Raw genomic sequence first — 27,747 nt, forward strand, 5'->3', positions numbered from 1 at the left:
TCTATTTCCTTGTATCTCTGTAGATCGTGTATATTACTTTGTATAGTCCACAGCCAAAAAACTTACAACATGGTAGGCGTAGTTTCACAGTAAACTTACATAACAGAGCAGGAAATCAACCTAACGTCTAAGTGGCACGAATCACGCTAGGAGAAACCTCGGCGTCCTCCCCTGTACACTTATTTTGGAGCAAAAGATTCGTCGTTTCACAATAAACTTACATGCTCATGTTGCAGTTTTTTTTTTTTTTTTTTTTTTTTCTGCGGACTGTACATGCATTTTGATAATTAAGAATAATACATCAAGCTCGTGGTACACCTTTAGACCACAGAAAACGGATTAAGGAACGTTGTTCTTCTGTGGTGCAAATGGACAGCTGCGCAGCAATGTTTACTTTGCAATAGGGCAAAGCAAATTGAAGTGATAACACTAAACCCTGACAATAATCAGCTTGTAAACACAGAAAGCCGTACAGGCAATCTACAGAAAACTAGAGGAAATGTGCACATATCCTTGAGAGTTTAGTATGCGTAATTGGAATAAAAACACACAAATTCATTTTTTTTATGTCATTTTTAATTTTTCACTGCAACCTTATTCAAATATTCATTAAATAGTTTTAAAATACTTTTTGGATCCAACATGAAAAAAAAAAAGTTTATAAACATTCAAACTATTTTCTAACATTAAATTACAAAAGAAATCTTGTCAAAATAGTTAAGAGAAATGCAACAGCATAACAAGTGAGGTAAAGCACCGAAACGCTTCCTTCAAATGTTAATGACCCGTGACAATTTCTGCACTCTATTGAGAAGGATATCTCCATGCTTGATGACGGCTTGGTACTGCATATTCTTGAGATCCGGCCGATTGGTCTCCACCACACCGTTCACTTTATCCACACGGCAGTGCAGGCGACCAGCAGCTATAAAACGTGACAACTCTCTATAAAAAAAGAAGCATACTATCGTTAGCAATTGGCTTCTGTGGTTTTCATTATCAAAACATACAAATATTAATTCAGATGTTTTCTCAACACGATTATCTCATCTAATAAACTACTAAAAATTGAAATGACTACACTAGTGTGCAAATTTAAGGACGAAAGTAAATTTCTTTTCGCATGCTAAGTCACACTCAACTGGCAAAGAGAGGTTAAACTTGACCCATACATAGAAAGCAGTGTTACAGTACGACGCCGGAAGAAGCACGAGATTAGAAGAACAAAGACAGTACTTTCATACAGAAACCATATACAGAAGTCTGATACTCGTGATGGCCCCGTCACATTACAGGAGTGATATGGATTTTATAAGGGTATGTGATCACAACAAACACTCATATATGCTATGAAACGTGCTCACATGCTCTCACAACGTTGATAATGAGTTGTTGTAGTATGGATGTTGACAATTGTGGGATGGACTTTGATACATCTGGACGTGTATCACAACGCGTGTTCGATCCGATTCGGGTTGAAGGAACAGACATTCCATTCGCCGAGAGCTCCACCACCTGCACTGTTCGATGTGGTCGCATATTATCATTCACAAAGATGAAGCCGGAGCTGACTGAACCTCTGACAAGACGCACATGGAGAAATACAGTGTCAATAACACTGACCTGTCAGTGTATGGCATTTAAAAATTTGAAGGTCAGTATACCCATGCAACATTTTGCCTCCCCACACAAGAACATCTGGAGCACCAAAACGGTCATGTTCGACAATGCTCCTGGGTTCATTTCGTATTCCCATCTCTCGACATAAATGCACGTCCAAAATTACTATATGGTGATCTTTATTATGAACTAATTTTCAGAACATTAATTTTACTTTGTGCAAGGGACTTTAAAGAAGTGCATTTAGTTTTCATTTTTTTGCATTTTACTTTACAATAAACTGTTTAACATTTGAACCTCATCCGTGGGAACCGGAGCGATAACATACTCTCATAGACTTTACTTATACGTCATGATAGTGCTTCAGCCAATGAGAGTACATGTGCAGACGAAATTAATGAAAATTTGTAGAAAACGGGTTTCGAGATTACTTTTTTACGCTTAGATTCTAGACCCGTGGGCTGTGCCTCGTGTGAAGAGCGGGAAGAACGATGCGATGCGTTTTTACTGAAGACGGCCACGTACTAGTTAGACATGCATAGAAACTCTATTTAGTTAACTTTTTGATTTTTTTTTTTTTTTTAACCTCTATATACCGTAATGTATTTAGAAACGAGCTTATAAAGATATCAAAATAATGAACTGAATAATATATGTAATTTCTTCAATATTTTCCTCTGTGTTTGTTATGTGCATTACCTGCCTGTACTAGGTTTTATATTATGTTCTTTACGGTGAACTCATATTTCTGTCAATATGAGTTCACCGTATTGTGGTTGTTTGTGGTGAGATTAGAACAAAACAGTATTAGCGAAGCTGTCAATGCACGAGTGCTGGATGGATTACAAGTTCGATTCCCCAGCTTGTTCATTACGTTTATTTCTTTTGCCATCCATAGTACTCAATAGGAACTACTCACACTAAATCTGCTCTCATCTCAGAAAAGAACGCGACTCTACTTCTCGGTCCAGTCCTGATGTTTTTAGCACTACCGCAAACGATACTGCCGATTTCCGTGTGTCAACAGAATATAATGGCCGTCGGGCAAAGAGACCGTTCCTCTACAGTCGATGTTCCACTGTAGAGCATGACACTAGGCGCCTTGCGATCCTTTTAAGTGTGTCTGAAATCGCACCCACGTTTGACGTTGGTCCCTTCTTGTCTGTTGGACAATGTAGTCGTCGTCAAATGTTGTCTTCGAGGCATGTTGGTGTGTAGGTAATGCCACCACAATACATCTTAACAGCTTTCTGACACACACAGTCTTGTCCCTTTCATTCAACTGTTTCGTGTTGGGGGAGCATATCCATTCGGCGTTACGGTCACCCCATGCAACATCCGCTTTCTGTCCATGTGTGGAAGACCTCTGGCAACATTTTGCATGGCTTTCATTTTCAACGACTACGCAACATTTTGTTACTTTCTCTAAAGCTTTCATTCATTTCCAACGACTACGCAACATTTTATGTTACTTTCTCTAGTTTTCATTTATTACCAACGACTACGCAACATTTTATTAGTTTCTCTAGAGCTTTCATTCATTTCCAACGACTACGCAATATTTTGTTACTTTCACTTGGGCTATCATTTATTTCGAACAACTACGCAATATGTTGTTACTTTCACTTGGGCTATCATTTATTTCGAACGACTACGCAACATTTTATGTTACTTTCTCTAGAGTTTTCATTCATTTCCAACGACTACGCAACACTTTATGTTACTTTCTCTAGAGTTTTCATTCATTTCCAACGACTACGCAACACTTTATGTTACTTTCTCTAGAGTTTTCATTCATTTCCAACGACTACGCAACACTTTATGTTACTTTCTCTAGAGTTTTCATTCATTTCCAACGACTATTCAACATTTTATTACTTTCTTTAAGGCTTTCTTTCATTCCCAACGACTACGCAACACTTTATGTTACCTTCTCTTGAGTTTTCATTCATTTCCAACGGCTACACAACACTTTATGTTACTTTCTCTAGAGTTTTCATTTATTACCAACGACTACGCAACATTTTATGTTACTTTCTCTAGAGCTTTTGTTCATTTAAAACGACTACGCAGCAACATTTTGTTTCTTTCTCCAAAGCTTTCATTCACTTCCAACGACTACATAAAAGCCAAATTCTTTGGGGGAAAATGGGAAACTCTTTTGTTGATAAACGAAACCGGTTTTTGTAGAAATCAATTTATATAAAGCAGCATATTAATCGACAGACCGAAGACAGTGGATTCATTTAATCATATATTGATTATTAAGGACAGAAACAATAGCAAATGAGAAACAAATAACCTTTTTTATTCATAGATGTCGGATTTGGTAACGTTAACCTCGAAAATGTTGACATGTCGCCTTTTAAACCTTGGAAGATTAGTTCTAATACTGAGGTTCTATGCAAATAATTTGAACGAGTTCTGTATAATTCACTTCAAATCTTTTACTTACTTTGATACCAGTGAAGGACTTGAATATATCGGATTCTTTCAATTTTGACAAACTACTCTAGAGTTACTACAATGAAATACAACTTAAGTAAATATAAGGTAACATAAGGAAGATTTTTTATTTAATCAGGATTAATTAATATGTTAGTTAAATATCGTAAGTGTTTCCAATACATACAATACTGTGCAGTGCTAAGTACAAATTTACATTCTATACCTTTAACAGTTTAATCCAACCTCTCATCTTTAGGAAACAAACAAACAACTAAATACACGGAAAGAAAAAGATTTTAATGATTCAGCGCTATTTAGAGGCTACACTTATTCTCGGGTGTTTTTGTTATTTTTATTCTTATCGCATAGCAAATATATAAAACGATAATCATGCCTGTTTTTATACAAATAATAATAATAATAATATGAATATATGATACTGATGATGTTTCTGTATGATGTTCACTTTCCTTAAGACTATGGTTGCGTGAATGTGTCACCGACTGGTGATAACGAACCTACCGGGCCCAGGTGGGCAAGCCATCAACGCTCACTGACCCATCCACCAAACCAATCATCCCCGGAAAATCGAACTCAAATTTGACCCAAAATGTAAAGATTTCCAAGTCTCCTTCATTCTCACTCACAGACCGGTGTCCAGATCTGCAGCCCACTAGCCGCATCCTTCGCGAGATAGGTTGCGTACCATCAAACTACCGATACAAGACATCGACCCAAGAGTGAAACTGACAATGAGTGCTTCGGAGATCTTAATGTTGGTATTTACTAACCCAGACAAAGAAAAAAATCTCGAACTGGATTCTGAATAGCGCAACGGAATTGAATTTTGTACACTGAATGCCTAAAATGAATTTAGTAGGTTTTAACGAAGTGAATTTCTGTCAGGTCTGCTATTTCAACCCCGGTCACACTAAGTGAAATCAATTCGTAGGTTTTAAAACAATAAACTTTTGATTTTTATACACTGTTTACGTACTGCTTTCGAAATTTCGTATACTACATACTAACAATACACAACTGGGTTTAATTTACTACTTAATGCTAAATAATGAGCTTTGTACTTGAAAAGATTTTGTTTCGGCTCGTACATTTTATTTGTACAAATTTTCTGCGTGACAAGAAGATAAACAAACACAAGAAAATAAAAAATAAAAAAATATGTTGTAATGTTCGGTAATTGGGAATTAAATTTTTAACACATCTGAATGACGAAGTTTGCGTACAAAATTGAATAAAATAACATTCTACTTCTTCCCATCTCGTGAGTATTACATTATACGCACTCAATTTCTATTGAACGTTAGGCAACTCTGTGTGTTATATGACATCTACAAATTTTTCAAATGAAGACAAATTTAATCACACAATAAATACCCTATACTACATATATGTCTATACATCACATTTCGCTTCTGTGTGCTATATACTAAATTTCTTTTCTCTCTTGTGCTATTCTCGGTCGTACTAATGTTGTGCTCTCCAAGTGGGGCCAGCATAGAGGATTTATACACATTAGGTGACCTCTTTATACAAGCTTAGGCCTGTCCACTTTTTTTTTCTTCCACAACAAATCACGACGACATGGAGAAAATACACACACAAGGAAAATATTCAGTAAACTGTACTTAACCTAAAATCCCTAAACCTAACTATCTAACCTAACTTAACCTAACACATATTAAAGATCACTTACATAGATGAATTTTTATTTTGTTTAGTATATAGCCTGCACAGCCTTTGTTAAGGGTGTATTAAATCTTATAATTATCTAATTAAATGGCCAAAATTTACAAAATATGTTCTCTGAAATCTGAACTTTTTTTTTTCACGATGGGAATTCAGAATACAAAACGAATATTTCACCATTGACAAACATCTCCCATTACCAATAGCCGTATATGGCACCCTTGTTATTAATGTGTGCCGAAAATTTATGTAAACATTTGTCTCATCATATCCCATCTGAAGTAAATCTGAGCCTAGAAAAACAGTGAATAGATTTGCATTGTAATGGCGAGCAGTACGTGAAATTTTGAGGTTTATACATCTAACATATATAATTTGGGGAAATGTATGTACCCGGAAGGTACGCACATTTCATGGTCGGTTATGACAATCGTCAAAACACTGAAACTTAACGAAAGAACTCCCCCATTGAGCGAGCAGTACTAGTCACATCATGAGCCTATATACGAAATAACTCAGGGAAAACGACGCTGAGTGTAGAACATTATGTTAAGCATCACAACACTAATAGACACACACATCTTCAATCCAAAACGATTAAATTTTGCAGGTTAAGTTCGTCCAAAAACAGAAATTTGGATGCAGAAATTAGTCACTTACTTGGTTAATTCCATGGCCTATAACTATACCTCAAGAATTATTGATGGTCTATCTGCTGACTTTACCAAATTTTATTCGTCCACTTGCCTCCTGGCAAGTTTTCCGGACGTCACAAAACAATCAAACCTGGAACCTAGGCGAATCCATGTTTCCCTCACGATCTGGGTGACAACGTGCTAATCCGACGCCAGCAGCTTGCTCTCTCGAACCATTGCACAATGAGCAAGTCAAACTAATTTGTATTGCGCCGCAGTCCTCAGGAGTTCATACTCCTAAAATGGTCCACTGACAGCTAACTAAACTGAAATTAACTGTAGTTACTTTCTGTAGATAAGACGCACTGCACGTCTGATCATGGCGGCTTCACTAACGAAAAGAACAAAGATAACTGGGAGAAGATTCCCAATTGGATTCTTTACAATGACGTAATGATAGGATGATCTAAGATCAAAAGGACCGAAACTCTTCACGACAGCAGAGATTGGAGATGCTCCAATCACAGACAATTTAGATTAAACAAAGAGATGCATCATGAAGCTATTATGGCTGACTTTACAAATGTGAAATTTTAAAGAAGATTTATGAAATAAAATTTTTGATTTCTTTTGATGATCCCCTAAGCCAAAAATATCCATGAAAATACACTGGAAAGGATTCAAAACGACCGGATAATGACATTATTTTCTAAAATAACACTAGATTTTGGCTAAATATATGAATATTATACAATATAGATATATATATAACCATATATTTTTATCTAAATACACTTAAAATCATTATTTCAATGGAGTTTTACGCAAAATTTGCGGTCTACATGAAAATTTAGTAAACAATTAATTATATTTCCAAAAGTTCAATAAATATAAAATTCCTACATATATATACTGGTTGCTCAAAACTTCCGGGCCATGTTACATTATACCATGTATAAGGTAACATGTTGTTCTGTATGACTGCGAAACATGGTCGATTACTCTGAGGGAAGATCGTACACTGAAAGTATTTGACAATAAAATGCTAAAACGAATATTCGACCCAAGAGAAACGGGAATGGTGAACGGTGGAAACTTCATAACGAGGAACTTCATAATTTATACGATTTACCAAACATTGTTAGGGTCATCAAGTCCACGTTAAGTAGCCAGGATGGAGGAAAGTAGGAACGCTTTCAAAATCTTAACTGGAAAACGACCATTAGGAAGACCTAGACGCAGATAGGAGGACAATATTAAGATGGATCTCTCAGAAATAGGGATACAAAATAGAAACTGGATCCAATTAGTTAAGGACAGATGTCAGTGGAGAGCTTTTGTGAACGTGGCATTGAACCTTCGGATGCCATAGAGTGAGTGCGCATAGTGATTCACTTGACACTCTAGTAACAAATCTTGACTACTACAACTAATACCGCCACTATTATTTTCAGATAACAAGGAATTAAAGGAAAGTGATATACTTACTGGTCCATGAAATCCTGAGTAACTCCGAAGGCCTTAGCCATGTTCTCTAGCGTCAAACTGCGATACGATTCCAACAGCTGTGTGTAGGCTAAAATCCTCATTTCTCTCACATAAAATCGATAGTGAGGGTGAAAGAGGTAGTCATACTTCAGCTTCAGCTCCACCTCCGCTACAATACAAAGTGAATGTGTTACAATAATATAGTCATAATAAACACAACTAGCTGCACATTTTCCTTTGAAAAGCTCTGTCGAAGCTATTCGCACAAATGTCGAAAGAACTATATCTCTTTTTTTTTTTTTTTTTTTTTTTTTTTAATTATAACTAAATATTTTAACAAGTTGTGAGTGCTTCATATTTTCCTAAAATAAATTGGCGTAATTTATATTCTGAATAACTTGTAACCTGTTCGCGAAATTTATTCATTGTAATACACTGGGATATTGTGTACGTGAAATTTACGCTCAGGACAAATCAAGCCATGAATACAGTCCCTGCCTACATTATATTTTAAATCAGTTCACATGAAGTGCAACTCAATTAAAGAAATATTTTTTCTCAGGTTTACGTCATTTAAGCTGTGTGGAACATAAGAATGAGTTGGGTTGAGTTGGTTTTGAGTTTAACGTCCCGTTCAGCAGCGAGGCTACGTGAGATCTACTGATTAACGTGGAATCCGAACCACATGAGCTCCCTCTTGAAATCGAACCCGAGTCTCCCATACCAAAGGTGTGTACGCTAACCACTTAGCCACGAAGGAGCTTGGAACATCAGAATGAGAGATGTTAAATGACAACTAGTGTAACTCTAAGATTTATAGCGCACGTAAGACTACTACACAACGCTTCTATGACACTTATGTAGCTTTAAAGAAAATAGCGATTTTTGTGGATGGTGTGATAAAATTTCATGAAATTCAGTATGAAACGATTCTGTATACTAGTATCTTGAGTAACATCCTTCATATTATAATATAAGAAACCTTACCTTATTCTATATTTGGCCATTTTATTATTAAGATTACATCTAACAACCCACTTCAACAAAGGATCCGCAACACTTGTAATATTAATTTTCGTGTTGAAGTCCATTTCACCTGGGGTGGTAGGGAATCATCGCTGACCAATCGTTGACGGATGCATTTCATGAAGCTTTAACATCGTCTGTTTTCTGCTGCAATTTGCTTTAGTGATGCAGCTGTGAAGCTATTGATTATTACCCAGTAAACCTCATTTTTATATTCCATACAGTTTACAACGTACTAATCTCAGAAGCTGTTAACTATTATGGTACATTCTGTTTTGCACAGAACACAGAACGGCCCCGCATTCTTTTGTATATTTGAAAAATACATTCATAACCGACAATGGTTCAGTTACTTACCGAGACTGGTGAAAAATTCAGAATAATGACAATTATATAAGGCATCCAAATATTTTTTCGCATTTTGGTCTGAATATAACACTTCTTGTATTTCGGCTCCTTTTATGATCTGTAAGATAAAATCAAATTACCGTCACTCAAAAGATTATTTGCACCGTTATCATACAATACAAGAAACAAAATGAATCGAGAGGGATGGAGGAATGATGATCTAACTGGGAGATTGCTCACTTATAGTATACATAGCTGCAGATCTTATTTCAGGCCATATGGACTTTTAGGTGGACAAGCATGGAATCAATTTTCTTCAACTCATGAATAGAAAAGTTTGATTCTGAGTTTGGCAACACTACAACAAATGGAGCGAAAAAATAGTGCTTGTTTTATAGCTCACGTTCACCACATACCATATTTAGGGAAATGTAAGACGCACCCCCCATTTTTCCTTCAAAAATTGGGAAGAAAAAATTCCTCGAATGTAAGACGCACCCTTAGCGAAAATGAAAAAAAAAATTAATGAAAAATAAAAAAAGATTAATAAACATGGAAAAACAAATATTATGGAAAAATAAAGGAACATTGAACTTACTACTGGAATTTACGGTATATTCATGTGCATCTGCTGGTACTTTTTCTTTCTTAATGTAATTAAGATACAACACTTGGTTGCGTCAGTTTTAGTTCTGCATTCTGTTCGTACACACAAAATACACATTCTTTACAGACTCGTGACTAACGGGATTAGCTATTTTTGGCAAAATTCCATCTAATCTGGTCTAAATTTGCATAACTCAAATCTATGACGCACCTTGATTTTGGAGGCAAAAAAAAAAAAAAATTCGACAAAAAGTGCGTCTTACAATCGCATACTTTTTTTTTTTTTTTTTTTAAAGCGTGTTTGTCATTATTTGTGTCGAGTATTACAGGAAACAAAAATTGAAGAACTCGACAGTATACCTAAGAAAAATCTAAAAATAAGATAGGAATCAGGAATTTTGGGAAACTAACAGCAATGTAATCAGGTGGAAATTCAGTTTTCTCGTTGAAAATTTCGTCCATCGTCAAAGTTAACAGTCAAAGAACTGCCTAAAATTTGTATGAAAACAAAAAAGAATATGTACGACGATAAAGTTTTTATCTTATTACTGTGGATAAAAACATTATATCCAATCCTTTTCACGTTTTCGTCACCGCAATCACTTCCATCATTCACTGACATTTATCATTTCATTTTAACAGGAAAGGATTAAAAATACAGATAGAATGTCTTGGTGCATATTTATTCAAGAGTGATAAGAACGAAGCGCGATTCGAACTGATACATGAATTTCTATCCGAGGCAGTTACCCCCTTACTCCAGAAATCAATTTCTAGACCACATGCATGGAAAACATGTGTTGGTCATGAACGGGCACTTTATGAAAATTGTTTATATGCTGTAGGCTACACGAGATAAGATGGTACTTGCACGTCAATGATTACACAGGCACACACACACAAAAATAAATAAAATAAAGTTGTGTGCAGTGGACACCAGGGTATGTAGTGGATGTATTTTGTTACGCCGAATACAAATTTCTAAACTTCAAGACGATTGACCATGTCCATTTTTTAATGGTCGAAAAACATGTATCCTCCCTATCCAAAATGGCTCAAGCTTTTCGCCCATAAAAAATTCACACGGTCAATCGCCCTGAGGTTTGCTGCACCGAACTTTATTATTTATTTATTATATGTGTGGCTGTGTTATGGAAGAACTGATTAAGTAAAAAGAATGGGAGGAAACGAGAAAAAGAAAACTCATGGACATGATGTCCACTAGCTCTCAGTGGCTGAAATTGAATCAGGGCACAATATCAGAAGTGAGAACTAGAGCACTGACCCTCCATGCTTTCCTATTATGTTGCAGACCAGAACATCAGTTGTTGCCTGTAAAAAGTTAATTAAGTGCAGTGTACAGTTACTGGAGGGGCTATAGCTATTTTGTTTTAGAATTAGGAATTAAGACTTCTGAGCTTTCGACATCAATGGCCATGCTTGCCTGTCACGGATGAGGGCTCACGTCCTTCGGCGAGCACACTATCCAGGGAAAGGGAAGGAAGGAAGCGATCTAGGACCTATATGTGAGGTACCATCCCGGCGTTTGCCTAGTGTGAATGAGAGAAACCCAGGAAAATCTCATCAGAATGGCTGGCCTGGAAAAGCTTTTACACCTTCTCGACCGAGTGTCCCCACTGGGAATCGAACCCGGGACCAGCTTTGTTTTGCAGCAAACTTTATAACAATAAACACTTATGCAAACGAAATAATGTAATCTAGCGTAATCAGTAATATAAATCATATCTTATATGTACAGGCTAGTTCAAGAAAGTCAGGCTATCCATTTCTGCATTCAGGCAACCATATGCTTAACAAAGCATAGCTCCTTTATTTACGTCCTCTACTTTACATTGGCTTGAAACAAAAGATCTCAATTTGGCTCAGTAAGATTCACGTTTCTTTGATTTAATTTCATCTACGAACAATACTGGCTTTACAAAGAAAGGTGGATAGTTTCTGAACAAGAGTGTATCGTGCTTTTACGTAGATGACTCTGGACCATATTACCGTTGATCATCATCTTTTAACGCAGTCCATTCAACCAGGCAGAAACCAAACCTTACATATATACTATAATTCTATATATTAATATTTTCAGTTTGTTTACGCAGTCCTATACTGTATAGAACTAAAAGTTCTTTTTTACATATTGTTAGTTTTAAAAACGTAAGATCCTTGTCTTACACCACTACCAGAAGGGCAATCCAACCCCTGTTAGGAGAGTGGTTGGTGGTTGTTGCCAGTTGTCCGATGTCTGAGCTAACACTCGTTCTATTGCAGTTAAACTCTCTATATATCCAGAAAAAACCCTCACTAACTGATCAACGCCTACGCCAAACTATAAGATAGAAACTTGAAATTTGGATAAGACATAGAATTTGTGACGTTAAGGCACTACTAAGAAAAGATTTCTGTAAATTCAACGTAAAAGGGGAGAATATGGAGTTACAATTATTATATTCAGATGCCCATATTTAGGAATCCCTTGCGGTTAGAGATAAATTTGGTATTTATAGACTTTTCATTTTAAATAATTAAACACACACTTCTGCGTTTTTTTTTTTTTTTTTTTTATTTTTTTTTTTATTTGTCTTACAAGAAACCAAAGGAGGTTAAAAGGGGTGGGAGTTGAATTATAGGATCTCCACACCTCGGAATCCCTTAAGATTACAGATCTGAAATTTGGATATGTAAACTTTCTGTTTAAAATAATTAAACATGTGTTTCTGCGTTTTTCATTATTTGCCCTAATAGGGAACAAAGTAGGTGGAAACGGAAAAGGGTAGGAGTCACAGTTCCTTAGGTTTAGGGACACGAAATTTGATAATTATTTTGACTTTTCACTTAAAATAATTCAACATGTGTTCCAGCGTTTCCAGATGTTTGACCTAGAATGGGTGAAAAAGAGGGGGAGTGGGGAGCCAACACGAGGTGTTCGAATTTGTTACGAAACTTTCAATTCAGACGAATTCTATGTATGAAGGGTCCAGAAGGAAGAACACAAAACATGCTCGCAATGGTACATGGAGGCGTCTGCTAGTTAACAACATAAAAATCTTTTCTGAACTTAACATTTGTAACAACAGTCTCTTACACACTACGAGCATCAATATGAGGAATGCATTAGTAACTGGCGTACCTTGTCCCTTAATTCATTCCGAGGCAACGCTATCATACTGACATACACAGTGTAGCGAACAAATCTTGAATACTCCATCAGCTCATACGAAGTGAAGGTCGAGATAGTGTCGAGGAAGAAAGCAGAGGCGCCTTTGAAATCACGAACAGCTATGCAATACAAGCCTTGGTAAACCTTCAGTCGATTCCGCCTATCCCAGTCACCACCATCTTCTATTAGACTGAAGAAGAAAATACACAAAAATTCATTTTTTAAGGACACAGTAAAGAAAGGATGCTCTACTCTTAAGTCATTCAATACAGAAAACGTTTCCTTTTACTCACTTAAACAAACAAACATGCAATGTATTTATTTAAGCCATATAAACATTGTTTAACTGTACTATTATAGAAAACAAAAAACAAAAAGGCATATGAAATCCATTCACGCAAAAATATTCATTAACTGGTTTTATGCACTTACTAGTTTATTTTAGGAAAGAAAAGAATGAGTTCCCTTCAGAAAAAGATTTTACAGAACCAATCCATTAAATGTTGTATGTGAACAGGTATGATTCTGTTTCACTACCTATATTAGTCTATATTGCTCCTCAATTATTTCTTCATGCATGTACCGTTGAAACAATAGTTTCAAGACCACATGTTTATTAGAAATCATCTTTGAACTCTGTATAATGCATCAATATAACTGACAAAGTTTGAAAGTTCGGGCATCTCAATGCTATAGTGAGCTTGTGGCAGATAGACCGAGAGCCGGGCTCGTGAGTTTAGGCATCTCAGTGTCGTAGTAAGCTTGAGGCAGATTGAGACTGAGAGCCGGGTTCACAAGTTTCGGCATCTTAGTGCTGTCGTGGGCTTGAAGCAGCTTGAGACCGAGAGCCAGGCTCGCGAGTTTTGACATCTTAGTGCTGTAGTAAGCTTGAGGTAGATTGACACCGAGAGCCGGGCATACGAGTTTAAGCATCTTAGAGCTATAGTGAGCTTGAGGCAGATTGAGATCGAGAGCCGGGCTCGTGCATTTGGTCATCTCAGTGCTTCTTTTGTACGCTGGCCACTTTTGTTGCATACTATAATTACTTGCTTCCCAGAGCAGCCATACATTTTCCCTCTTTAAAATTTAATGTCATTTCAATTGTACTAGAAATTAAGCGCTGTCTACATTTCTCAAATATACATTCTTATTTATTAAACGGGGTCACGGTGATTCAGTGGTAGAGCGTTTACCTCTGGTGCATGGGGTTCCTGGTTCGATACCCCGCCAAGAAAGTTTGTGGTGTACATCATACTTATGGGTTTTCTCGGGGTCCTCCCGTTTCTTCTCATATTCTCATTTACCAATTCTTCCATTATCATTCACCTGCTTTACTAATCGTCTCCGTTAGACTAATGGGTATAATCGTGGAGCGTTAAATTCAAAGATTTCATTTCATTTTATTTATGAAACGAGTGAGCTTTGTTTAACATTACGAAACCATGCGAATTCAAAAATGAAAGCGAAAAGAGTGCATCTATTACTTGCGACTGCAATAGACAAGAGATGGCAGATGCTACTTGCTCATCGCACGTCGAATTCACATCGAAAATAGTTTCTCGCTATAACTTACATTCACTACTATGCAGCAATCAATATTGAAAGCGGATGTTACTAGATCTTATTAATTCCGGTTTCCGTAGAATAATAATGCTATGATGAAATCTAGTCTTGCGAGTCGGAACCGATACCAACGCTCTAAGAGAATCAATAATACAACTGGTACTTTACTTTATTACTATCACTGTTGGTTGGAACAGGGAAATAAAGTACGAAATGAAACCTATTCTTGTGGTACTCAACTAATTTCAAACAACTACATTTCGCTATTTATTACCGTTTTTTACTATGGCAATCAGTGTCGAAACCGGAGAACCCTTAGATTTCCACCACTTCCGATTTGCATAGAGGGGCGAAATTCGAGGTGAAAGTTGTTCTTGGAAGGTTTAATCCATATCAAAAAGCCATTTCTCGCTATCTGTTATTGGTTTCACTCTACGGTATTCAACGTTGAAACAGAATATTTCATTTCCGTGATTTCCGGTCTGAATACGTTTCGAATAAATAAAAAAAAATAAAAGCTTGTCGTTATCTCTTACCATCTTTTTACTCTAACTAACTAAATCTGTGGCCTATGGAAACCGGAGGTTCAATGCCGCGTTCACAAAATCTCTCCACTGACTTCTATCCTTAGCCAACTGGATCCAGTTTCTCCTTCGTATTCCTATTTCTGCGAGATCCATCTTAATATTGTCCTCCCAACTGCGCCTAGATTTTTGTAATGGTCGTGTTCCGATTAGGCTTCCAGTTGAAACTTTGAAAGCTATTTTCTTTCATTCTGGCTACATAACCTGCCTACCTGAGCCTCCTACATTTTATGATCCTAACAATGTTTAATAAACCATATAAATTATGTGGTTCCTCGTTATGAAGTTTCTGCCATTCCCCATTCCCGTTCTTCTTGGATCCGAATATTCGTCTCAGGATCTTGTTCTCAAATACTTTTAGTCTATGTTCTTCCCTCAGAGTAAGCGACCATGTTTTTACTCTATGAAGACCGAAAGTAGTAGTAAATTTGTATTACTTCCGGTTTCAGCAGAGAGATGGAGGTGAAGATGCTGTATTTTCTTGAGGCGCCGAATCAATTGCAAAAAACTGCTTGTGGGTATTTCTTGTGCTTTTCTTCTATGGCGATCAATGTTGAAACCGGAAACTATTAATTTTTCTACAACTAGCAAAATTTTAATAGCGAGTTGGCGAATGAGACGGAACTTACTCTTGAGACGTGACTCGTTTACGAAAAACTGCTTCTGAATACAGGGTGTCTACTAACATTCCAAAATGAAAGTTCTTGACTTTTTCGTGACCTTTTCTTTACCATACCATAAAATTTCGTAACAGTCTCAAGAGCGATTTTGAATGCGAATTAGGCCAAATTTTCATGAATCCGATAGAAACGCGCTTTGCTTGCGATTCGGTAGCTTCTAAAGCCGAACATAGACATTTTTGGTGGTGAATTTTGACGTTTTATAGAACAAAATTTTTTAGTCTGTACTTTTATTTGTACAGGTAAAAAAAAAAAAAAAATCGTGACCCAAAAGCTAAATTTCGTGACTTTTCTTGATTTTCATGACCGTTTTCTGATTTCGTTACTTTCGTGACCGATACACACCCTGCAATATATATTACCGTTTTTGTTCCGATATCTGTCAACAGACAAACACAGCCATTCTATAAGATTTCCAATACCTAAGCATTACTGTTTGAAAGTCTAAAAAGAACTGTAAAGCAAGTAATCAATACTAAAAATGTATTCTGAACGGATCTATTTCCTTCTAGTTTTTTCTCAAATTAATTTATTTACATAATTCTAAGTGCTAATACCTTTTCGCCTTATCGATATTTTTGGTTATGAGATCATGATCCAAATAAAACAATCCAATGCGGATTAAATGGAATACGATGTCCAATCTGTGGCCCAGAGATACTGTCTTGTCGTACGTCTTCCTGAAGGATGATAACGCGCCATTCTGGAATAATAATAAAAATATTAATGTTACTTTAGTATTCTATAGCATTACGTTTGCTATATATATATATATATATATATATATATATATATATATATATATAAACTCAAGTAAAGCATACCTTGAAAAGATCACTACGACTTCTTGTACAAAAATATTTCAAACGATCCTACATTCCTACATCTCAGTTAAAATTTCTTTCCCAGTCACTCTCAAAAGTACATTCAGACAACGGGCACACGGTGCAATATAAAGAATTCAACCATATATATATCTATTCTTGAGTTTAATAATCCACTACCAACTCAAGTCGAAGTAAGTTCATAGGTCAATAAGTGAATGAAATGTCGCTACACAAAACAGACCCAAAGACACACAGGAATAATACTTTTTTTTTTTTTAAAAAAAATGTTAAGTTCACATATTAATGAAAAAATGCAAGACTGAACCTTGTACCAAACTCGGGTCTCTGGCTTACAATATCGATGCGTTATCCATTACGCTACCCAGTCCGCTCTCTCAACAGCCATATATTCTTCCACTCTTGAAGTCTGTGCCCAGCCACTCATATGGACTGTACCGTAACTTCTGTGTGTGCTACATTGCGGAATACTTCTGATGCGGAATTCATATACTATTGTGCTTGGACAACCTTGTGCAAACGTCAAATATGTTCTGTATGTCAATCGTACATTTTTTATCTCTTCGTATATCGTTGAATTTGCACCTAAAGAGAAACTAGTGTGATATTAAATAGGCTATTTCTTCCATTTACGATATATAATATTATATAATTCAAAGTCAAAGGTAAAGTATACATTGTCGCGAACGTAGTAAGTTTTGTCACTTCAAATTTTCAGCGATCTAGCTACTATTAGGTGAATACTTAGAAAAGAGGTGCTTCGGTATTAAGTTAAGAAGACTTAAGGAAGCTCATGAACTGCTTCTGTTTTCCACTGTCCTCAATTTCATTTAAGTTCCATAGGGATAATGAAAACTAATGCCTCATAGGTGTCCGTTACTAGGAGGTTTCGCTGGATAATGAAAACTAATACCCCATGTGTCTGTTACTTGGAAGTTTCACTGGATAATGAAAATCCCCACCCCACTCAAATCGTTAGAATATTGAACTTATAAGTACAAAATAATCGATGAGTTTGAGTCACAGTCCTGTCTCTCAAACTTAATGCCATCTTAATTTAAATTCTATGTAAAATATAGAGGATTCATGAAAATGGTAAATCCATCCGTATATTATTATTCAAATAAATCTCACCACAAGGAATCCAATTTTAGAAAGTAAAAGTACAAACACATTAATATTCACCTTATCCCCAATTCTACAAAGATACTCCGATTTTCTGAGATGAGCCTCTCGCACTTCCATTTCACCCAAATTTTTCTCTGCATCTTCAATCGCCTCGTCCAGCTGCTCTAACCTAGCCTTATTTGCTGACTTCATACTAGAGAGCAGCTGCTCATCCACAGTCCACCCAAGCTCAGCACATACCTCCTCATAGAATGGGGCCATATCTGAAAAACAGAATTGAACAATCAAATTTAAAAAGTTTTTGGTTACTTTTTTTCTAAAATACAGCTTTATTATTTATTTATTTATTATTGTCGCGCCTATCCGATTTCTTCATTTTTTTCCCTAAACTATCAGTTTCATAAATTTGAAAATTTTCACTATTTACTTCGAGGACGAGTATTAGTTGGGTGTGTCAGTAGCTGACATAAGGCAGGCAGGCATGTACTGACACGTTAATCCGGTGACCCGCCTCAATCACAATGTGAAAAATGCACTAAATTTCATGGAATTAGCATCTACGGAGAATTTAGTATAAGAACTACAAGTGACTGAAAAATGTACTTATAATACTGTAAACAGCAATATAGAAATAAGCTTTTTAGCTAGAGTATTTTGATTCTTCGCGTTTTGTGTATTTACGCTCCTTCTCGCTTTGGTACAGTTATCTCAGATTACGTTTCGTTTCGTACATGCGTAACGTCGTACTTCAGTGTGAATGTCCGCTGGTGCTTAAATAACAATTTCCATATCCTTGTATTACGTGTATTCTTGGTTCTTTCTTATCTAGTGGAAGGAATTAACATAATACATATTTGGCTGCAAACATGTCATGTTACCACTCTTTCATAATAAGGTACAAATAATACATATACCACAATAATATGGGATTTCTACGTATGACAGAATAACCACATCAACGTTGTAAAGTATTACCAAGAAAGGAACCAACATGGCTACTAACCCACCTTTACCTGTGTCTGTGGGCCAGCATTTTAGAATAATTTAGAGACAAGTTTTTACTTTCGTTTTATTATTATTATAAATTCAGTGATGTGGATCTTTGATTCCGGTTTTGAGAATTTATCTGTTCTTCTAGATTCGTTACTGTTATTGAGTTACGTGGTGACTTACTTTTGATGGTTGTTCCTTTTCTGTTAAGAGTGTGGATATGACTTTGACGTAATGTGTTGTGACAATGGTTTTCTTCATGTGGTACTGCTTATGATTTGCAGTCATGTGCTGTGCATTTCGCGCGCCTTGCTTTCTACTGTGTGTTCAGCTGTCTTCCAGGCAGCACATGTTTAATGTAATGGATGTTCCTTTTGACAATGAACAAATTAGAACTTTGAATTTGTATTGGTCGTGAACATTACTATGTGTCAATAAACTTAACATTCTTTTTCAGTGGTTATTCGTCCTTGGTGGTCAGTGAAGACATTTAACTGTGAACTACTCCTTTAATTTCGTCAATCCAATTATTAAGGCATACACACAAAACACTGATAACGTTTGGTGCCATCCGAGAAGGAGTTTGAGCTGTACATATGCTTACGAAGGAATGATGTTGCAGTTCGGCTATTATTTACGGAGTTGGAAATTTTGTTTTAGTTGTAATATTGAGATTATCACTGCGGATTTAGGCAAAATCGATCAACTATCGACCAGATATTTACCATTCGACAAATGCTCGAAAAGAAATGGGAATACAGTACCCTGGTACATCAACTATTTATTGATTTTAGAAAGATTTACGACTCGGTTAGGCGAGAAACATTGTACAACATTCTTACAGAATTTGGAATATCGAGAAAGCTAATTAGATTAATTAAAATGTGTTTAAATGAATCCCAAAGTAAAGTCCGAATAGGAAATCCTTGTCCACGAGCTTTCACGTCGAGAATGGCCTGAAACAAGGAGATGCATTGTTGCCATTATTAATTCAACTTTGTTCTGGAGTACGCTGAAGGATAGAGATGAAAAAAAAAAGTTTTTTTTTTAATCGATGGTTTTTTTCACATACAAAGTCGGCTATATTTGGGGGAAAAAACGGAAATTTTGGCTTTTATTCATTTTCATAATTTTTCTATCTAAATAGCTTTCTCATAGTATACTCTATAGTTAAGTAAGATTTCATGACCGAAATGCCATATTTCATTCTGGAATTCACCATCATGATGGATGGAACACGTTTTATGAATTAAAGTAAACATAAAGTACGTCGTATCTAAGGGCAATTTTAGAGACTATTTAACTTTATTTTAACTTCTGAATTATCGATATCTTTATTTTCTTTCTTCTCTAGATCATTTCATTTTTAGGCATCCGTGTTACATTTCTTACAGCTTAGTACTCTCTAGCTTCTAGCACGTAAGTTAAATTTATGTTTTTTCAATATATCCGTCAGAGCGTACGTTTTTCAACAGTACTGTAGCTGTGCAATGGTTTAGCAATAATCTTCCGGATGCAACCTTGAATACTATTTTATACAAATAATCAGTAGCGGATTTAGAAAAGTATATAGGGAGAAGTTACTCCGAACTCAGATTATTTTTTTTTTTTAAATCCCTAAATTTTATTGGGAGAAGCTTGAAGTTTATGAGAACAGGAGGCATAATTAATATTTCGTTTCGTTTATACGTATATTCAACAATAATCTTCTGGATACATCCTTGAAGATCATTTCATACTGATAATCAGTGGCGGAGAAAAGGCTTCAATCAGAAAGACCTTAACTCCCTTGCAAATCAGACACTGCTGATAATCTAATATAAATAAAATAAAGAGTTTGCTTGTGTGTTTGTCTGTCTGTCTGTGTGCGGCCTGGGGACCAGACGAGTGGACCGAGAGTTACCAAATTTTGGTCAGTGGTACCTTGGCCCAGGCCTCAGATCAAGACAAAGCCCTTTTTTCAAATTTCGAACCAGGGGGTGTCAGGGGGGTCGTTTACCGGAACCGGCTTGGGAACCAGACAAATTGACCGAGAGTTACCAAATTTTAGTCACGAATGCCTTGGTCCAGGATCCAGACCAGAGTTAAACGATTTTGTCAAAATTCGAACCAGGGGGGCGTTTACCGGGACTTGTAAAAGTAGTAGAAAATGACCGATATTATTGCCGAATTCATAGTTTTCGCGGTCGCTGAAATCACTGGTGAAACTTCGATCGCATTAACTTCCAAATTCACGCTATTCTACTCCGGATCGGGGGTCACCAGCAGGGAGGGAGGGGGATGAGATACCGAGACACATAAAAGTAATCAAAAATGACCGATATTAGTGTCAAATCCATAGTTTTCACGGTCACTAAAATCAATGGTGACACTTCCATTAGCGATGACTTGCAAATTTAGTTACAATTGTATGCGGGCCGGGAGTCGTTGGGGGGGGGGAGTACCGAGACGTAAAAAATACCCCAAAATGACCGATATTAGTATAAAATCCTAGTTTTCGCGGTCGCTGAGATCAATGGTGATACTCCCACAGGCGTTGACTTCCAAATACAGCCCCCGTGCGAAGCATGGGTATATTCAACTAGATAGTAATAAGAACGATTTAAAAACAATAACAAAGGAAATCGGCCAGGACTTACAGTACACGCATTATCTCTATATTGACATATAGAATTAACAAAAACTTTTGACAGAATGATCGAATGCGGGATTTGAATTCCGGACTTCCCGATAGAAGCACAAAACCTATCCACTCATTCATGTTTGTTATGCAGTTATGCTTGACTTAAATGTATTCCGTAGTTTTTCTTTCTTTGAAAAAGGGAGTTCCGTAATGATATGTTGAGTTCCGCTTGTTAAAAATTCAGAAACTTCGGGACTGGGTAAACCGTGATGGTCGTTATATATTCTACAGCCTTAAAAACCACATACTCATATAACAGTCTATTATGCATATGATCCATGAACACAAAATTCAATACTTTCCCGACTCTATAAAGGAGCTTAAGAAACAAGTCAGTGCATTATAGAATTCGGGACTTTACTGATTTTGCAGGTCCGACGCACCTAATAGGTGGTAACAGATTATTAAATTAATAATTTATTTTAAACATCAAATACTGATTTCACGAATGAATATCGATATATAATGGCAAAATTAAAGTCCATTTCAACTAGACAATAAGCAATTTAAGAATAGGTTTTGGTGGTGTCGTGCTTATATTTGAAAGTCTCTTAAGTAATACGAGAGCGTTCAAGAAATTGTCATTCAGGAAAGATTGAATATTGAGAAAGAAATCAGAGGCCACATTCTGGATGATGATGTGTTTTGGATAACAATTCGAACCATTCTTGAAATTCGTCCTATTGCAACAAGCATCACTAAAATCGCTAGTTTCAGATGTACCTGAAGTATTTCATGATATTCAAGAAAAGCTACTTTTACATCTTCCAGCTTCCCCTTTATCAAGTATTTCTCTCATGTTTTATTTTAATGTTATTTTGTGTCAAAAAGAGAGTGTAGGATACTTTGAAGTAAACATTCTACATACAATTTTGCTAGTTATTTGTGTATTTTTTTTAAAAAAGTACTTACTTTTGTATATAAGAGGTTAAACAATTATTACATACATTGGTTAATCCTTTGGGACTCATAATAAATATGTTAAGAACTAAAATTGTTAAAATATCTTTTCAAAATATATGGTTTACTTTCGACGTTTTATATTATTATCTGTATTAACCAGTAATTAAATTAATTTTTGTATTGAAGAGAAGCGAAACAAAGTCCTGCTTTATCAATTTAAAGCAAAATTTTGAAAAAAAAGACCAAAATTTCCCAAGCAAAAAAAGCGAAGCACAAACACTTTTTTTTTTTTAAGCCGTTTGTTAACGAGCCCGACCAAAACCCGACATATGCCTTTTTTCATACTTTGGTTGGATATTATTTAATATTATTGGCATTACTCGAGCAGATGGTTCTACCAAATTTTGACCCATTTCTTACATATTCAGGATAGGTTAGAGCATTGTATTTCTTTTAGCAGAGCATGCACTAAATAAGGACCTCAATTACTACTTGCAGACTGATTTCAGGAGGGCTCAATTCAAATAGTGTGGACGTATGGCATGAAAATTACAGTGCATAAAACACGAGTCGAGTTGCGCTAAGGCTATTTTACCGAGTCAAGGCAGGAAGGTCCGAGCGGTAGCAGGCGCATCGGCGACTGGGGGTATACTCATAAACGAGGATAGTGGAAAAGAACACAAATATAATACTTTCACTATCACTCAAAATTCATTTCAATATGTTGTACACTGACAGCAATTACTTCTATTAACACTCTCATTCTTTCACAAAAAATGTTTCACATCGTATATTACCTATAAATTTTTTATTTGGTAGAACCGTCTGCTTGAATGAACTCTTCAGGTTCTTCTCCAAATCACTTGGTAGTGATTACGATTCGTTATTTGTAACTGTGATGTAGTCATTCTATGGGGGGCAGTGTGGACGTATGGCATTAAAACGAACCAACCTGTGCTAGGTGGCCACTAAAAAGCACGAATGCTATCTAACCGCAGCAGGGGGACCCAAACGTTAGTGAGGGATTATGACCGTAGGGTACAAGCGCAACAATGGTTAGTATACGTATAAACGAGGTGCTTCACACGGCTCATTGTGAGCCACAATACTGGTTCCGTAGCCGTTGATGGATTTCTAGGGTTTTTGGGCTTTGATAATATGCTTCTGTTTCATTACTGTTTATTGTGTGTCCTTTTTAGCAGATGAGAAATATGATGGTTCCTGCTATACTTTCCTCTATTATTTTATACATAGCATATTTCAAATTTTGATAAATTTAAGACCGTCTTACAATGAAACGTTTGCATAGTTTGATCATTTGAATCCGGCAATATTTAAACCAGCCGCTTTTTTTTTTAATGGTTTAAAAAAACGAACAATGGTTTAAATCGTGTAAACTTCATGGTGACGTTTCCACATATCAAACCAATCTGCATTAGTTTTATCTCCTTTTTACCTTTTAATCAAGGCATCAAATGTTCAATTCTCGATCGAACCATAACCTTTCTTTCAATTCTAAAACAAGTAGCAGCTCGAATGTCACTTGAACCAAAAGTCTTCTCGTTGATAACCTTGGTATTACATAAGGATGTTAAGCTTAAACATACGAAATTGTATATTTCTGCTTGCCTTAATGTCTGTGGTTTTATAAAGAAGAAAAGGTTGCTTTAGTTATTGGTAAAATTTATCGACTGCATACTTAGCTTATAACATTAGCTTGGACTGGACTTCCATGTTTAATTTATCTGAATGATATCTACATACTAAATTTGTAATTTATCACTTCACTTTTAGCGTACAGATTATACGTTGACCTTAAAATGTTACATGACAAGTAATAACAGGATTTTTCCAATGGCTAAGGCACGAGTTTCCCGATTTATATATAATTCTGTATAATAGTTTCACTTGTACGACTGTTTATGTTTTTGTCCTTCTGAAATGACTTGGAAAAATCAGCACAACGTATTTTTATCAGGAGTGTTTCGCGAGTGAGTCGGCAGACTCATCGTATTTGTGAGTCCCGGTTTCGAGTCCAAATTTCGGATTAACTGCTGTATCGCCGGACCAATTTTAGGAAATTTACCGGGTCAATTGGAGAATTTAGTTAAGTTTGTGAGGAAGAATGAGTGAAAGTCAGGTAAGGGGAATAGTAAAAGTTAAGAAAATGGTTGTTTTTGAGGTTATAAGCGGCACTGTATGGGAAGGCGGATGGACTATTTCGCGGATGGACAAGTACACTTGTTTTACTATACGAAACGATGGCAGAACTTTCTTTGTCTTTCTGCGATGAGCAATTGTAAGTAAAAAATTTTCTGCAGAAGAAACACTAATGATTGATAAAAAATACGCTTTACGCGACGTAAAAAACAGTTGAAACTATATTTATGTGAGTCATCCGTGCATTTAAGACATCTGCACATAGTAAGCATGTTTTTATACTTTTCTCTTGGCTACTTTTATTTCCTCTAACAATTTTTCTGCACAGGCGCAGCAAATTATCTGCGATCAGATCGCAGCATGTTCTGCTAATGGGCTATACGAATCCATAGATTGTAAAAGAGACAAGAAAAATTTGGTCAAATCTTTAATTTGCGCATTCCATATCGAGAACAGAACCCATCTAACCCCTGCGAAGGTTCTAACCCGTTTCTACTACTACTACTTATATTATGGATCCGTATAGTAAAACTACACGCCTAATAACGTAATCTAACGTAACGTAATGCAATCCAACCAATATAACCGAATGCAGTACATTTTGATACTTTTTCTATTTCGAAATTGGTCCGGCGATACCGCAGTAATGCCCAAATTTCTCTATCGACAACAATCTACATAAAAATGAAGTGGAAAGTGCACTTCTACCTACTCGGGAAATGCTACACCAGGCACGCAAAATATAACCCTCTAAAACCGATTCATTGAATGAAACGATCAAAGTAAACACTTGCCCATTTATGTATGCCCCCGATTCTGTATCTACACCTACTTACCTTTGCATAACTACACAAGTGCACCTTATCTTCTAGATAACACTACGATTCAAGTATTTGTACATGTTAGATGTAGTAAATGTAAGTAAAGTTTACACGCTTGCTTAAGTTGAATTTTAATAATCAAGTATGTGCCAGGGTAAAGTGACATCTAACTTTACATGCTGTCAAATAATACCGGTTTCGGAGTACATTGAAATACTTACTTTCTTTGGATATGGCATCCAACAAACTATCCTTGAGCTGCTGATCATTTCTACGATCAGTCTGTTTTAAAAGAAACTTCCACTGAGCTAATTGTAGGTTAGGATTCTTCTCCAAGCCCTCTTTTTCTAAGTTTTCTATAGGCATGACTTTTATAATTTAGTTCACCCCGTCAACATACAGAATCAGTACGTCACTTCTTCTTCTTCTTCAATGAAAATTAGGAACCCGTATAGGGTTAAGATTTAGAACTTGGCAGCCAAACTAACCATGTCCTTTATTACACTGAAAAATGGTTGGAAGATGTTCATTTATTTATTTATTTATTCATAAAGTTTCATACAGCACTAGGCCAATTAGCTGAAACTGTACCACATAAAAGAACAATAAAAAAGGTAAAATACACAAAAAAGTTTATCTCTCAATATACAAGGTTCTCATCAATTGAGTTCTCAAGTTTCTTTCAAAGGTAAAAATGTTACATACTGTTGACAATGTATTAAAATCTTGCGCTACTCTGTAAAATAAGGAGCGCTTAGGTGTCTCATAAGATAAGTTGAGAGAGCGAGTTCATCTCTGAGGAACACGAAAGTTAATCTGCGATAGTAAAAATTCAGTGTCAATTTTTGCCATTGATGATCTTATACAGGTAAAGTAAGTCAGTTCCGCGACGTCGTTTGTCAGGGGAACATAAGTTCATTAAAGACATTAGTTCTTGTTTCGAGTAATTACGTAACTCGAAAATCCTGAATCTAACTGTTGCAAGAAAGAAGTTTAATACAGAGTCAATGCGAGATAGATTAGTAGATACTGCCATGTTCCATAGAGGTGAACAATATTCAATGATCGTAGAAATTAATGCCTTATAAAACATTGTAAGGACAGGAAGAATTTGTATTTCCGGAAATCTAATGAGTAGACCAAGTAGTTTCATATCTGGATGAGATCGAACTAGTATGATCCTCAAAGAAGAGTTTTCATCAAAGACAACACCTAAATCTTTTTGAGATGAGACACGTTCGATAGGTACGTTGTTAATATTATATATCCGTCGACGAACAGTATTTTTAAGGAAATAAAGATCGTAGTACATTTATCGGGGTTTAGAGGTAGATTCCAGGTAGAGTGCCAATTACATAACATATCTATGTCAGCTTGCAATGAAGAAGCATCGTCTATAGTGTGTTGTTTAATATAAATTGATTATATTATTTGAGTATAATTAAATAAAACTTTAAGATACATTTTAAATATAAAGGCAATAGCAATATTCTTTACAAGCAAGGTATTTCATCAGCCTTGCAAATCATTGTAAACAACTTCTGGTGTAAGGGAAAGTGCCCTGCCACAATCATATAAAATGCCTCACTTTTAACAACAACTTAGGATTCGACTACCAAATCTTGAATAGGCGCTTCGAGGTTTTACAAGAATGGAAGCACACTCTCCTGGTCAGTAAGTTGTCCTTCCTTTTCCTTACTGTTTATTGTTACGATGACATTGGCTATGCCAGATTGTTGGAAGGTTTTCCAACGACAGGTTTTCACTAACCATTAATACTATTGAGCATTCAAACTTATCATTCATGCAATATCATGTTGACTTAGTACATTTGTTTTGAGAATATTAATCTCATTTGGCTCCCATTTATCATCGTGTTTTGTTTAGAAATACCTGTTTAAGCTAATGGCACTTATATATCTAATAGAATTAAATATTCTCCTTAATAGTGCCTTGTAATAGCAAAGATGCAGAATGTGACATTGTTTATTATTTGTTAAATAAATCTGTTAGCAGATCTTCATTCCTTTCATTTTCATATCATAATTAAGCTACAGAAATACATCTTTATTAATAGACGAAACATGGCTCTTTTCAGGCGAAGACAATCGTACGTATAGCAATGTCATCTTAACATAATCCTAATTAATTTCATGCCAATAAATTTTAAGTTTGTTATGCTTTTCCTCAAAATACTCTTAGCAGGTATAAGGTTTACATTTTCAACTAAAGCAGTTGAACTTAACAGTATTCTTTGTATAAAGTAGCCTTTCGTAAAGATTCTTGCTATTGCTTCCGTTATGACCTACATAAGCTACTTTAAATATGTACTTTGTGCTT

The 27,747-nt window shown here is 35.9% G+C and overlaps 1 protein-coding gene across 1 annotated transcript; it reads right to left on the reverse strand.

The window, feature by feature from the left end:
- Positions 1-554: 554 nt before the first annotated feature.
- Positions 555-25,836, reverse strand: LOC145672044 (26S proteasome non-ATPase regulatory subunit 6-like). Its single transcript, XM_081741256.1, has 7 exons — positions 25,629-25,836; positions 17,908-18,113; positions 16,435-16,580; positions 13,021-13,240; positions 9,282-9,390; positions 7,899-8,067; positions 555-945 (listed from the first exon to the last, which is right to left on the reverse strand). Exons 1-7 carry the CDS (start codon positions 25,771-25,773, stop codon positions 771-773), a joined length of 1,170 nt encoding a protein of 389 aa, XP_081597382.1. The 5' UTR covers positions 25,774-25,836; the 3' UTR covers positions 555-770.
- Between the last annotated feature and the right edge of the window lie 1,911 nt (positions 25,837-27,747).

Source organism: Thermobia domestica, chromosome 15, assembly GCF_964235325.1.
Source record: "Thermobia domestica chromosome 15, izTheDome1.hap1.1, whole genome shotgun sequence".
Lineage (NCBI taxonomy): Eukaryota > Metazoa > Arthropoda > Insecta > Zygentoma > Lepismatidae > Thermobia > Thermobia domestica.

What these genes read in the sequence shown, in the direction of transcription:
- LOC145672044 (XM_081741256.1), bottom strand. Translation starts at nt 25,773, where the DNA reads ATGCCTATAGAAAACTTAGAAAAAGAGGGCTTGGAGAAGAATCCTAAC. An exon ending in GGATGCCATATCCAAAGAAA is followed by an intron (nt 18,114 to 25,628) that starts GTAAGTATTTCA and finishes TCTGTTTTTCAG; the next exon opens with ATATGGCCCCATTCTATGAG. An exon ending in TGAATTTTTCACCAGTCTCG is followed by an intron (nt 8,068 to 9,281) that starts GTAAGTAACTGA and finishes TTTGTATTGTAG; the next exon opens with CGGAGGTGGAGCTGAAGCTG.